At 53.8% G+C, this 10381-nt stretch overlaps 5 protein-coding genes across 5 annotated transcripts; 3 read left to right on the forward strand and 2 right to left on the reverse strand.

Moving 5' to 3' along the window:
• Nucleotides 1-54: 54 nt before the first annotated feature.
• BO86DRAFT_286711 (gamma-glutamylcyclotransferase family protein) lies at nt 55-576 on the reverse strand (the record flags this gene model as incomplete). The annotated part of the gene is made up of 1 exon (XM_025667361.1): nt 55-576. A coding segment is annotated over one exon (522 nt), but the record flags the coding sequence as incomplete, so codon positions are not given.
• Nucleotides 577-1346: 770 nt separating this feature from the next.
• Nucleotides 1347-2934, forward strand: BO86DRAFT_404481 (uncharacterized protein; the record flags this gene model as incomplete). Its single annotated transcript, XM_025674015.1, has 5 exons — nt 1347-1431; nt 1537-2034; nt 2102-2338; nt 2451-2635; nt 2719-2934. The coding sequence occupies 5 exons, from the start codon at nt 1347-1349 to the stop codon at nt 2932-2934; spliced, it is 1221 nt and encodes a 406-aa protein (XP_025522514.1).
• Nucleotides 2935-3978: 1044 nt separating this feature from the next.
• On the forward strand, nt 3979-4620 carry BO86DRAFT_404482 (phosphoglycerate mutase-like protein; the record flags this gene model as incomplete). Its single annotated transcript, XM_025674016.1, has 1 exon — nt 3979-4620. The coding sequence occupies one exon, from the start codon at nt 3979-3981 to the stop codon at nt 4618-4620; it is 642 nt and encodes a 213-aa protein (XP_025522515.1).
• An 898-nt stretch (nt 4621-5518) lies between these two features.
• BO86DRAFT_404483 (uncharacterized protein) lies at nt 5519-7852 on the forward strand (the record flags this gene model as incomplete). The annotated part of the gene is made up of 1 exon (XM_025674017.1): nt 5519-7852. The coding sequence occupies one exon, from the start codon at nt 5519-5521 to the stop codon at nt 7850-7852; it is 2334 nt and encodes a 777-aa protein (XP_025522516.1).
• Nucleotides 7853-8655: 803 nt separating this feature from the next.
• BO86DRAFT_404484 (alpha/beta hydrolase) lies at nt 8656-9840 on the reverse strand (the record flags this gene model as incomplete). Its single annotated transcript, XM_025674018.1, has 2 exons — nt 8656-9603; nt 9697-9840. The coding sequence occupies 2 exons, from the start codon at nt 9838-9840 to the stop codon at nt 8656-8658; spliced, it is 1092 nt and encodes a 363-aa protein (XP_025522517.1).
• Nucleotides 9841-10381: the final 541 nt, after the last annotated feature.

Consider the following 10381-nt stretch of genomic DNA (forward strand, 5'->3'; position numbering starts at 1 on the left):
GACGATACCGTACCACCCACAGCACCTATCCACCTATCCATGCACACTTCAATCCCGCCTCCCCATCCTCCGCAACCAGACCCCCAAATCAAACCCCCCCTCACTGAGTTCCTCCGCATCCCCCACAAACCTAAACGTATACCCCACCTCCTCTTTACCCCCTTCCCCATCCCCCTCCACAAATTTAAAGCGACACCTCTCCGCCCGATAATTCTCAGTCTCATACAGCGCCAACCTCTCGCCATCCGCCCGCGTGCGCACCTCATACACGAACCCATGAACCACCGATCCCGGCCCTGCCTCCACCAAAGCCGGATACTGGCCCCACAGCTTACATGCGTAGCCGAGGAGGTGCGCCGGCCGGAGGTGCGGCGTGTCGTCGACCAAGCCAAGGATCTCCGCCAGCAGGGAGGGGTCGGCGAGGGTGCCGTAGAAGAAGTAGGGGCCGGTGGGTGCCGCCGCGGGCTGAGCTTTGAGCGCCTGGTTGATGAATTTGGGAGAGGTGGTGCGTAGTTTTAGGACATGGGGTGATAGCTTTGTTTGCGGGTTCGTGGGGGGTGGGGGTGGGGGAGGTGGTGGAGGACGGGGTGGGGAGTGGCTGCTTTGTAAGGGTTGAGGAGGCATAACCTGGTATAGTTATAGCTGATTAGAATGAGCGGACAGTTGTGGAGTGCTGGTTCAAGCATTTGTTTGTATCGTGATTTCAAGGGGTGTCAGACTCAGCCGAAGTTCTGTTTATCACGTAACTTACAGGAAGCTTGAAGGTTCAGGGTAAGAGAGCAGGCCCGGGCGGTCATTTGGCAGGGAATCGCACGTGCGGCAAGATAATTGGTCAAATCCGCGCTAAAAGGGCCGGATCCATGATGTTTCTCGTTTCTCCAGTGCCCGCATCATGGAAACTACCTATGTATGCTTCATTTTGATTTGGACAAAAAAAGAACGCTTAACAATGTTTCAGCACTTGGGATGAATTATTGGGGCGATTGCGAGACTTTTTTATTCCATTTTCACCAGCAGTCTCTCTTGGATGAAGGGCTTGGAGTACACTGGAATCGCCATTAGGGCTGCTAGGTGGGAGTCTTATGCGATCGCCACACCCTATCAAAGTCGACAGCATCACCAGATCTTGGTCACGTCAGGATTCCAATTACTGTTGTGCCTGTGTCGAGGACCCACCTTTACATGGTAGGAGACTGGTGGCGGTATCATTCCAGGGTCTGGAGCCTTTGCACTGCCAACTCAGAACAAGGGGTCGAACAATGAAAGAATTATAAATGAAACTTCATTCACTCTAGGTTCAACGCATTACTCAAATGATAGGTATCGATCGATCGCAACAGAACGCAATGGCGGACCATACTCGTCGCGTATGCGACAATTTACGAAGACTGCTCGGCATCCGCCAAAGCGAAGATGGGGTAAAGGTGGATGGTGAGAGGTTAGGAGTTGCCGAGCTAGTCTCAGTCGCCAGGTGGTCCCTTCCACAGCTCTCAGAAAGGAGCTTTTCCCACGCTGACCATGAATTAAGACACTCAGCGAAGCCTTCCATTCGTCAGACCAAGGCTGTAATGAGCCGCATGCAGGCGAGCGTGGACACTCTTCATCGGCCACTCGAGCAGGGGAAAGTCATCTACGGTATTGACGTAAAGGTTCAACCCATGCTAAGCATTAGAGCAGGAGTAAACACTGGAGTTGGTGACAATGCATACACGCGAGCAAAGCTTCTCACCACCCTTCAACACTCGGTCTGCCAGCATCATCAAGCCGGAATTCTCTTAATCGACCAGGATCACATCTCGCCTACCTGTGGATCTGTCCAGCATAGCCTCGCGGAGGACATTGTACGAGGGATGATCCTGGTCCACTTGTTCGTCCCCAGCAGCCAGATTGCACCAACGACACCAGCAGGAGCCATCTCTGCCTATTGTAGAGTCTGGAAGCCGGGGGCCGGGATGACCAAAGAAGCAGCCCAGCCAGTCGATCCCGCTGATTTAGCCGACAGGAAGAAATATGGCCACGGCGGCAGTGCCATCCGTAATGAACAAAGGCACTCCGACGATGACGGCGACCGGTCTAATTTGCCTGACATCACAAGAACCAGGAGCCCCCCAGCGCGGTTCAAGCAGAAAACGGCGACTCGATACCAAACGTGTTAGGGATATGACGTTCGATGAGCGTTTGATTTCCCAGGGACTCGGGAATCTATACGGGTACTCCCCGGGAAGATATCCCCATGCAGCGCGAATTGAGCTGGTGGTTCTTCAGCGAATGATTTTATACGACTTACAGCGACAACGGGTCGCCGCGACTGCAGAAATCGCACGATCGTACGAGGCTAGTGAGTTTACATTACGGACTGCTCGTGATCTGCTCAATGACTATAGTAGGGCCCCTTTCAATTCGACCTTCATATCGGCCGACCAGATTCCTAATGTGTCCTTATGCTCCAGTGGCTGCGGTTCGGAACTTTGATTTCATGACCGAGCGTCACAGACTCGCGCACGAAAATGACGAGAGGGACTTGTTCTTGATCACCACCGATGATCCGTCCAGCTATCATCTCATGAACGATCATCTTATGTTACCGAAAAGATTTGACCACAGATACTTCGATGAGGACATTTCGCCGGGCCACGTGAACGATCCGTCTCTTCCCGGCACTTCCCGAACCAAGCATCATGAGATTTCCCGACAGGGAAAAGGTGGAGGCGGCTCTAGATGGGGCTTTGTGGTGGTCTAGCCCTGATCGCGCCGATGCTGCTGATGGTCCTCCACAACGATACGCCCACGACACTTGCGACGGCTAGTGCAGCCACCATTATCTTTGCGCTGGGCCTCGCATGGTTTGGAGAAGACCTCGACGGGAAAGATGTTTTGGCCTCTGTAGCGGCGTACGCCGCGGTGATGGTGGTCTTCATAGGAACTTCCTCCTGACTGAAGCATGTATGGGGTAAACAAGCCACACGTCAGTTCCTGAGTATAGAGCATACTTTCTCTGGCGAGACTCGGTACAGTTCCCAGCTTATCCTTTTCGTGGCTCCCATTTACATAACCCCCAGAGAGTATAATACGTCGACTTGAAAGCTCTCTGGCATTGGCAAGTGAGGGTTCGATGCAAAGCATGTAAACACATAGCTCAGTTGTGCCTTCGGCCATGTTGCTATCTCCGTGATTCCGCTCGCTTCTATTGCTGATATAATAGCGTTTCTTGTACGCACCATGTACGCCGGTTCAGAGTGGGGTATTCGTTACCCCAGTGTTATTCTTTTGGCAAGCAGTGGAGGATATGTTCAGTGTAGTCAATATGAGAGACCTGCTATCTCAGAGGATCTAGTGTAGATGGCTGTTGCGCTACATGCCAAGAACATGTTTCCATGGAAATAGTCGCACAGGCAAGATTCAACAGTTCTCAAACAAAGGGAGCCGTATCGCGGACAGAGCATAACCAGGCAACAACCCAAATGCTTGACGGTATGAGGCTCGGCGTAGTTTGCACGCCATCTTCTCGTAATGTTCGCAAGATCTCCGCTCTTGCGACGATGAGATCGATGCTTGGGTCGGCAAGGCGGACACATAAGTAATCGCCCGTTTGCGGAGGATACTTCAAGGTTTTAGGTTAAGGTTCCGAGATCGTCTTCCCGTGTTATATCAACCTTGTACTGGCTTGGCATGCTCCTCCCCACGGTACAAGATACGACTGCCAAGCTGACAGGGATGGGGTGTCGAACTGACCCGCCTTGTACGTTTCCATGGGTCGAACGAGCAACCTGATCTGGGCCCCCACACGATCTACAGTACGAACCAAAGTGCACGGAGGTCTCATGAAGAGCATGTGACCTCGACAGCCTTGAGAGAATATAAGGAAGATGCAATGTATAGCTCGATTTAGTTGTCCGAGTTATGTCAATCAGCATCGACCATCTTTGTTCATACCACCTTTTTGTGCAGCACAGCTATATTCAAGGGTTGGAACCCGCAATGCCAGCCCTCATCCATCTCGTCCGCCATGCGGAAGGCCTCCACAATTTGCGCCACAATGTCCAGATTCCCGATGCCCCCCTCAGTGAACGGGGCTTCAACCAAGCCGAACTGCTAGGCCAGAAGTTTCTTTCCGCGCACTCCGACAGCGTCGGTGCAGTCATCTCCAGCCCACTTCGCCGATCGATCCAGACCTCCTTGACCGCATTTCGACGGGTGTTGCATGCGGACCAATATCCTGCCAATACAAGCGTGGGTGTGCGGCCCGGAGTGTGGCTGGGGCTCGATCCAGCACTGCGGGAGTTCGGCGGCGGCTTGCCGTGCAACACCGGCTCCCCAGTCAGCGAGCTGATGTCCGAATTTCCGACACTCCATCAGCTCCAGCAGCTGGATCCGGATTGGTTCGACGACTCCGGACGCGATCCGTCGTCCGCAGGGCGGATTAAACAAGAGATCTTGGGACGATTGGAGCAAATGCAGGCAGATCTGCAGGAGGATCCTGATAGAACTGATATCGTGGTGGTAACTCATGACGGGATTATCGGTGCCCTTGCACCTGGTATCCGGATTGAACTAGGGCAATGGAAAAGCTTCGAGTTGGTGAAAGCCAGCAATGGAATGCTATCGTTGCAACCGGTTTAGGTCAATGGCGTCAAAAGGGCAACTTTAACACCGGATCAAATCTGCTGGAGTTGTCAATGGCTATGTAGTAGTGACTAGGCCTAGCTAGTGAGGGCCCTGGGAGTTTGGAACGAAGGAATTCTTGAGAATGTCAGCTGAACCTAATCATTGATGGAATTTAAAGTCAAATTTACCGTGATTAATAACCAGATTGTTTGCAACCTCTAGAGCATTATGAGTTCTCGTAATGGGGTAAACATACTCGACCCCGAGCAAATAGATGCCCCCCGAAGGTCCCGTTCCTACAATCTCGTACTAAACTCAAAGTTGCTTCCTAGTTATAGATTTGACATCCCCACATTCTGGGTCGATGGCGCCTACCTTTGGGAGCTACCCGAGCTCGGGAAAAAGTGCCAAATCACCTTCCAACTCCACCTTACTATGACAGAGTTGTCTGGAACGCATATGACGTGCTTCATCTCCACGTCCAGATTGTGAATCACACTTCAAAGATCCATATTATACAGTTCAACGAGAGCTACCCGAGAGTGGAAGCTCTCGTATGAAACCAATGTTGCCCCAATCGTGGCCTCGGGTTGGGCAATGCAAAGGCTTGGCTCGTGTGTGGATGATCATCAGAGAGGACGAAGCCTTTGTCTACATAATCGGCAATCACGAGGACTATACTCCAAGGTGGTCTGGAAACCCACAAGCACGCATTCGAGACCGCTCCGGACCTGTCTAGGCGACAAGAGCAGTGGCTCTGAAGTCATGGACCGACACTGTTCTGCATCGCGCAATTGCGATCAACGATGGCTATAAAGTGACCAGATCACCCTCTTTCCCTTCGACCACCTCCCCAGAAAGGTCTCACATCATAAGATAAAAGACTACCTGCAGTCAAAATCCAACAGTCATCATGCTGTTTGACGATTTTCCAGACGTCGAGGTTGCACGCACTCCTGGCGGAGCACTTCAAAGTATTGACCATGCGCAGCAGCCCTGGGCTCCCAAGCCCCAGGGCCAAGCTGTCGCCGCAATCGCCACTGCGAAAGATGTGGCAGAGCAATACCTCAAAGAGATAGCGAGCGAATATAAAATCAATTCCGAGGTGAACAGTCTAACCGCCCCTGATTTCGACCTGGAGTTTAAGCAAGAAAGGCCTCGCTTTAGAAGCACGGCTGTAATCTATCAGCAAACCTTCAATCATTGGCCGGTGTGGGGCGCGCAGCTCAGTGTTACTGTGCGTGAAGACAATCAGGTCCTTAATTCCAGCAGTACTCTTCACACTGGTGCCTCAGGACCAGATCTGCTCCCGGATGACGCTAAGTTCATTAAGAATAGTGTCACGGAAGAGGATATCGCTGCGTCGCTTGGTGTCCCAGTCGGGAGAGATGGCATCAGTTTCTCGGAAAAATTTAAGGAGAAGACAGAAGACGAAAAGAAGGACAAGCAGCGCATTCTTGTCTATCGTTATAGCGCGAAGGGTAGACAGGAGCAGGCGGGCGATTCTCCACCGATACTAGCCTTCGCCGAAGTGCCTGAGAAGATTGAAGATGGCAAGTACTATGTGGTCCGGGAAGCCCTCTTCTCGCTGCCTGTCTCGGGCTATGGGAGTCTCAATTGGAGAGCCTTCGTCGAGGTCGAGACGGGTTCGATCATCTACCTGCAGGCCCTCACAGCCGGTCTTACAGGCTTGGTGTTCTCCAGGGACCCCGTGACAAAGCTGGGGCATAGAGGCCCTCTGCCCGCGGGCGATGTGGTCGATTTGAATCTTCTACGCGACAGAGTGTTCCTTCCTGATACTGTGACCTCGTCTCCTCAGCGTCTCGAAGGCCGGTTCGCAGCGATCAAGGAATTCAGTCTTCCTATCAGGGTGCCACCAGCCACGACCACGGGCGAATTCAACGACAGCGTCGACTCCGATACTTTCGCCGCTGTCAATGCATACTATCATGTCACCAAACTTTTCCGGCTCCTCGGGGAGCTGGGCTTCTCGGTGAAAGACTTTTTCAATGAAACCAAATTACCCGTGCCGGTCGATCACCGTGGATTCGACGATAATGTCAATGCGCAGGCTCCAGGAAACGCGACTGGCACCGGATCTGGAGGCTTCATCTTCGGCCGGGCGGACCCCAATTCGCGAGTCGGCATGGCGGCGGACTTCCGCGTCGCAACGCACGAGTTCGGCCATGCACTTCTCTGGGACGCGATCCATTGGCCAGGCTTTGGGTTCGCTCACAGCCCGGGCGACTCGCTGGCTGCTATCTACTCAGACCCCGGCAGCGATGCCCTGGATCGATTTGACACATTCCCGTGGAGCGCCGTGGTGCGTCGTCGCCACGATCGTAAGGTCACCGATGGCTGGGCATGGGATGGTCCAGAGTATAGGCGAGACAATACAGCTTATTATCGGCGCGAGCAGGTCTTGTCGACCACTCTCTTCCGACTCTACCGAGCCATTGGAGGAGACGCCATCGGTGATATTAACCGACAGAATTGGGCCTCAAGATATGCGCTGTATCTCATCCTCGGCGGCATCGCAACCATCACCACCACGATGCCCATGCCCTATCAGTATGTCTCAGCCATGATAGCTGCAGATAATGGCACGGTTCTGGGCCATCCTGGTGGTGCGGTTCGAAAGGTCATCCGCTGGGCCTTCGAGAAACAGGGCCTGTACCATCCCCCGGGCACGCCCGATCCGGGAGTCGTCACGGAAGGGCCGCCGCCCGCAGTGGATGTGTACATTGACGACGGCCGAGATGGAGAGTACGACTATAATCTCCTGTCTGACAATACTCCTGGAATCTGGAATCGTCACGCGGCAGATGAAGGGCAGGCCAACCAGACTCCCCGGCCTGGGGTACAGAACTACTGTTACGTGGCCGTGAAGAACCGAGGCACCGGTCCTGCAAACAGGGTCAGAGTAGCTCTGTATCAGGCGAACAATCCCACGCCCACTCTATGGCCGTCTCACTTCAATATCCAAGGAATCTATCACCGCACCGGTGCTCTTGATGGGAACAAGCAGGAGCAGCACATCTTCGGACCGTTCGCCTGGGTCCCCGATAACAATCCATTATTTGACAGAGACTGCGTATTGGCCGCCGTCACCGCCGATGGTGATCTCCCCAACATCGACAAAAGCACTGCACTAAGCTGCGCCAAGGAACCTATTGATTTCGGTAACCTTGTCCCCTTTGATAATAACCTGGCAGTCCGATATTTTGACCGGCCTCGATCCACGTGATCAAGGCATGTAACTACGACATATGCACTTGATCCAATACATTTTGAGAGGGTAGGGAGAAAAACAAACAAGAACAAGAAAACTGGTATTTATTTCGAAGGTAGCTTGAGATTCTAGTTACATTGCTGCTGCTTGCTGGCTGAATGTTTCCTTCCTGCTATCAACATGTTGCAGTATGAACAGAATGATACCAAGTTCTATACCGTCACTTCCGGAAGAAAAGGCTTTACCCGACTATACTCGAATGATTCGCACCAACTGAACAAGATTATTATCTTATTGCACCAATATCTCACACTGCAGTTTTCTACTGCAGTAGTAAAAAAATCTCGATCCGCTTATCACCCCCCGCCATCCGCAAGGGTGGATCGGCGAGCTGAAACCCGCCGGCGGAGGACCGGCGGAGGATCGGCTAGTGCTTACTTTGCGGCTCCACTGCGCTGCAGTAGGCGGCCAAGCAAACCGGTCCATCTAGCCAATGCTTGGTCAAATCTTGGTCCTAACTACTCGGCACCAGTAGTACAGCGGTGAATTGCGGGGTTGCGTGCTTCGCGACAAGTGGGACATTTCGTAATTCGGTATTTGCCTCACGCTAGGGTCTTCCACTGCTTATGGTTTAGTAGGCAAGATGCCGGTTTCTGCATCGAGGAAGAGGGGTATAGTGGGATAGGACGGCTGTCCAGACGAATCACATAGTAGATACAATTGATGATATACTACCTAATCTTTCAACGAGGTCTTCAGTGGCGAACCCTGTCAGCTAGGGAACTTCCCAGCGAACCAATCTTTTAGCAGATTCTAAATTACCGCTCAAGATACCTTTGTAGCGCCTGTAAAGCCCTTACCAGGGTCGCGCCAGCCTCGCCCCCCTCCTCACCCTCCAGCGAACCCTCCCGCAACTCCAGGTCGAAAACGTGACCCGCCCCTTCGACCGGAAAATACTGCACCGCAGCACCACACTCCAGTAACTTCGCCACCAGCCTCTCGCTCTCACCACAGGAAACCTCCCGATCATCCGTCCCATGCACAACAACCGTCGCCGGGAACCCAGGCCCAAACGCGCCGTAGTCGAGCGGGAAAAGTCCCCTCACGCGATCCTCCTGCGCATGCCCCGCGACCGCCCCGTCCAGCCCTAACCCCACCACCCTCTCCCCGAACCCGGGCACCCCCGTCAGAAAATCCAGAAACACCCCGCGCTCCAGAAGCAAGTACAGCAGGGGAAGGCGTTCGCGCGTGCGCGTCTCCTCCTCAGAAGACGGGAAATCCTCGCCGACGCTGATCTCGCCCCGCGCGATTCGCTGCGGAATCTCGTGGTGTCGGAGACGCTGCGCTGCCGCGGGATCAATCGCCATCGCACCGGGAAGCGCGACGCTCTGGGCCCATTTCCGACTCCCCAGGTCTAGCAGCGGGTAGAGGAGCCAGAGCGCCTTCGGGGGCGGGAGGGGAGTTTGGCCCGTCGGCTCCGCGAGGGGGCAAGACGGGGGTGTAAAGTGCAGCGCGGTCACTACGGCGCACCAGCTCCCGGCACTGGCCCCGGCCAGCACGATCTGGCCTGGATCGGCGGTGCAGTCCGGGTGCAGGCGGTGGAGAGCGCCTCCGGCTACCCATGCGTAGGCCGCGAGGGCGTCGTCGGTGGTCGCGAGGCCCGTCGATTCGGGCAGGACCCTGTAGTCGGCTGTGATGAGGGTCCAGTCTTGGGTGAGCGCGTGGTGCAAGAGCCAGGCGGGGATGGCTTTGCGGCTGCCTGTGACCTGCCCTGGTGCTGAGCTGGAGGCTTCTTTTTTTCTTTGCGTTGCCTTTTCTCGGGTGGAAATGTTTGGCATGCAAACGTTGGGGACACTTACCAGGTAGCCACCGTGAAACCACAGGAGGATTGGTTTAGGGGTGTTCGAGTCCGTGTCGGGTGGGAGGTACACATCGAGTTGGATGTCTGTGGTGAGGTGCGTCTTGTAGACGTGGGTGTGTTTCTCATGTGTTCTGGTCGTCATCTTGGTGCTCGTTTGGCTGCAAACACGTTCGTACAAGTTCGTACCGGTAAGTCTCGTAGCTTCGAGTTAAATACCCTGCAAGAAAAGAAACGAGCCGGAGTTAGAAGGGTTTATCTGCGCCTAATATGGAGTCTATACAGTTTAAGATAAGCTGGAATGTGGGGCTAGCAGGATTCTACTCAAGTGAGGGGTATGGCGCGATACATAGCATGCAAACAGATAGCGTGGTTCATCTTATGGCATTTCGCCATCTGCCGTTGATTTCCTTTCACTACCATGGACTACTAGCATTCTGTCCGGACTTTTAGTCTCCCCTCCCTCTTCTCGTTGTCCCTGTTTTGATCGCACCTGACCGTTGCCAACTCCCTAATTCTTGTCGACTGATTGATTATCCACAGCGTCAGTGATCGTGAGGGGTGATTGTGTGGTATGCATCATCGGCGTCGTCACCTCGCTTGTGGGGAGTGATGGTGTGGTAGGCATCATCCGCATCGTCACCGCGCTTGTGGGGAGTGATCGTGTGGTAAGCATCATCCGCATC

Source organism: Aspergillus japonicus, assembly GCF_003184785.1.
Source record: "Aspergillus japonicus CBS 114.51 unplaced genomic scaffold BO86scaffold_94, whole genome shotgun sequence".
NCBI classification, from domain to species: domain Eukaryota; kingdom Fungi; phylum Ascomycota; class Eurotiomycetes; order Eurotiales; family Aspergillaceae; genus Aspergillus; species Aspergillus japonicus.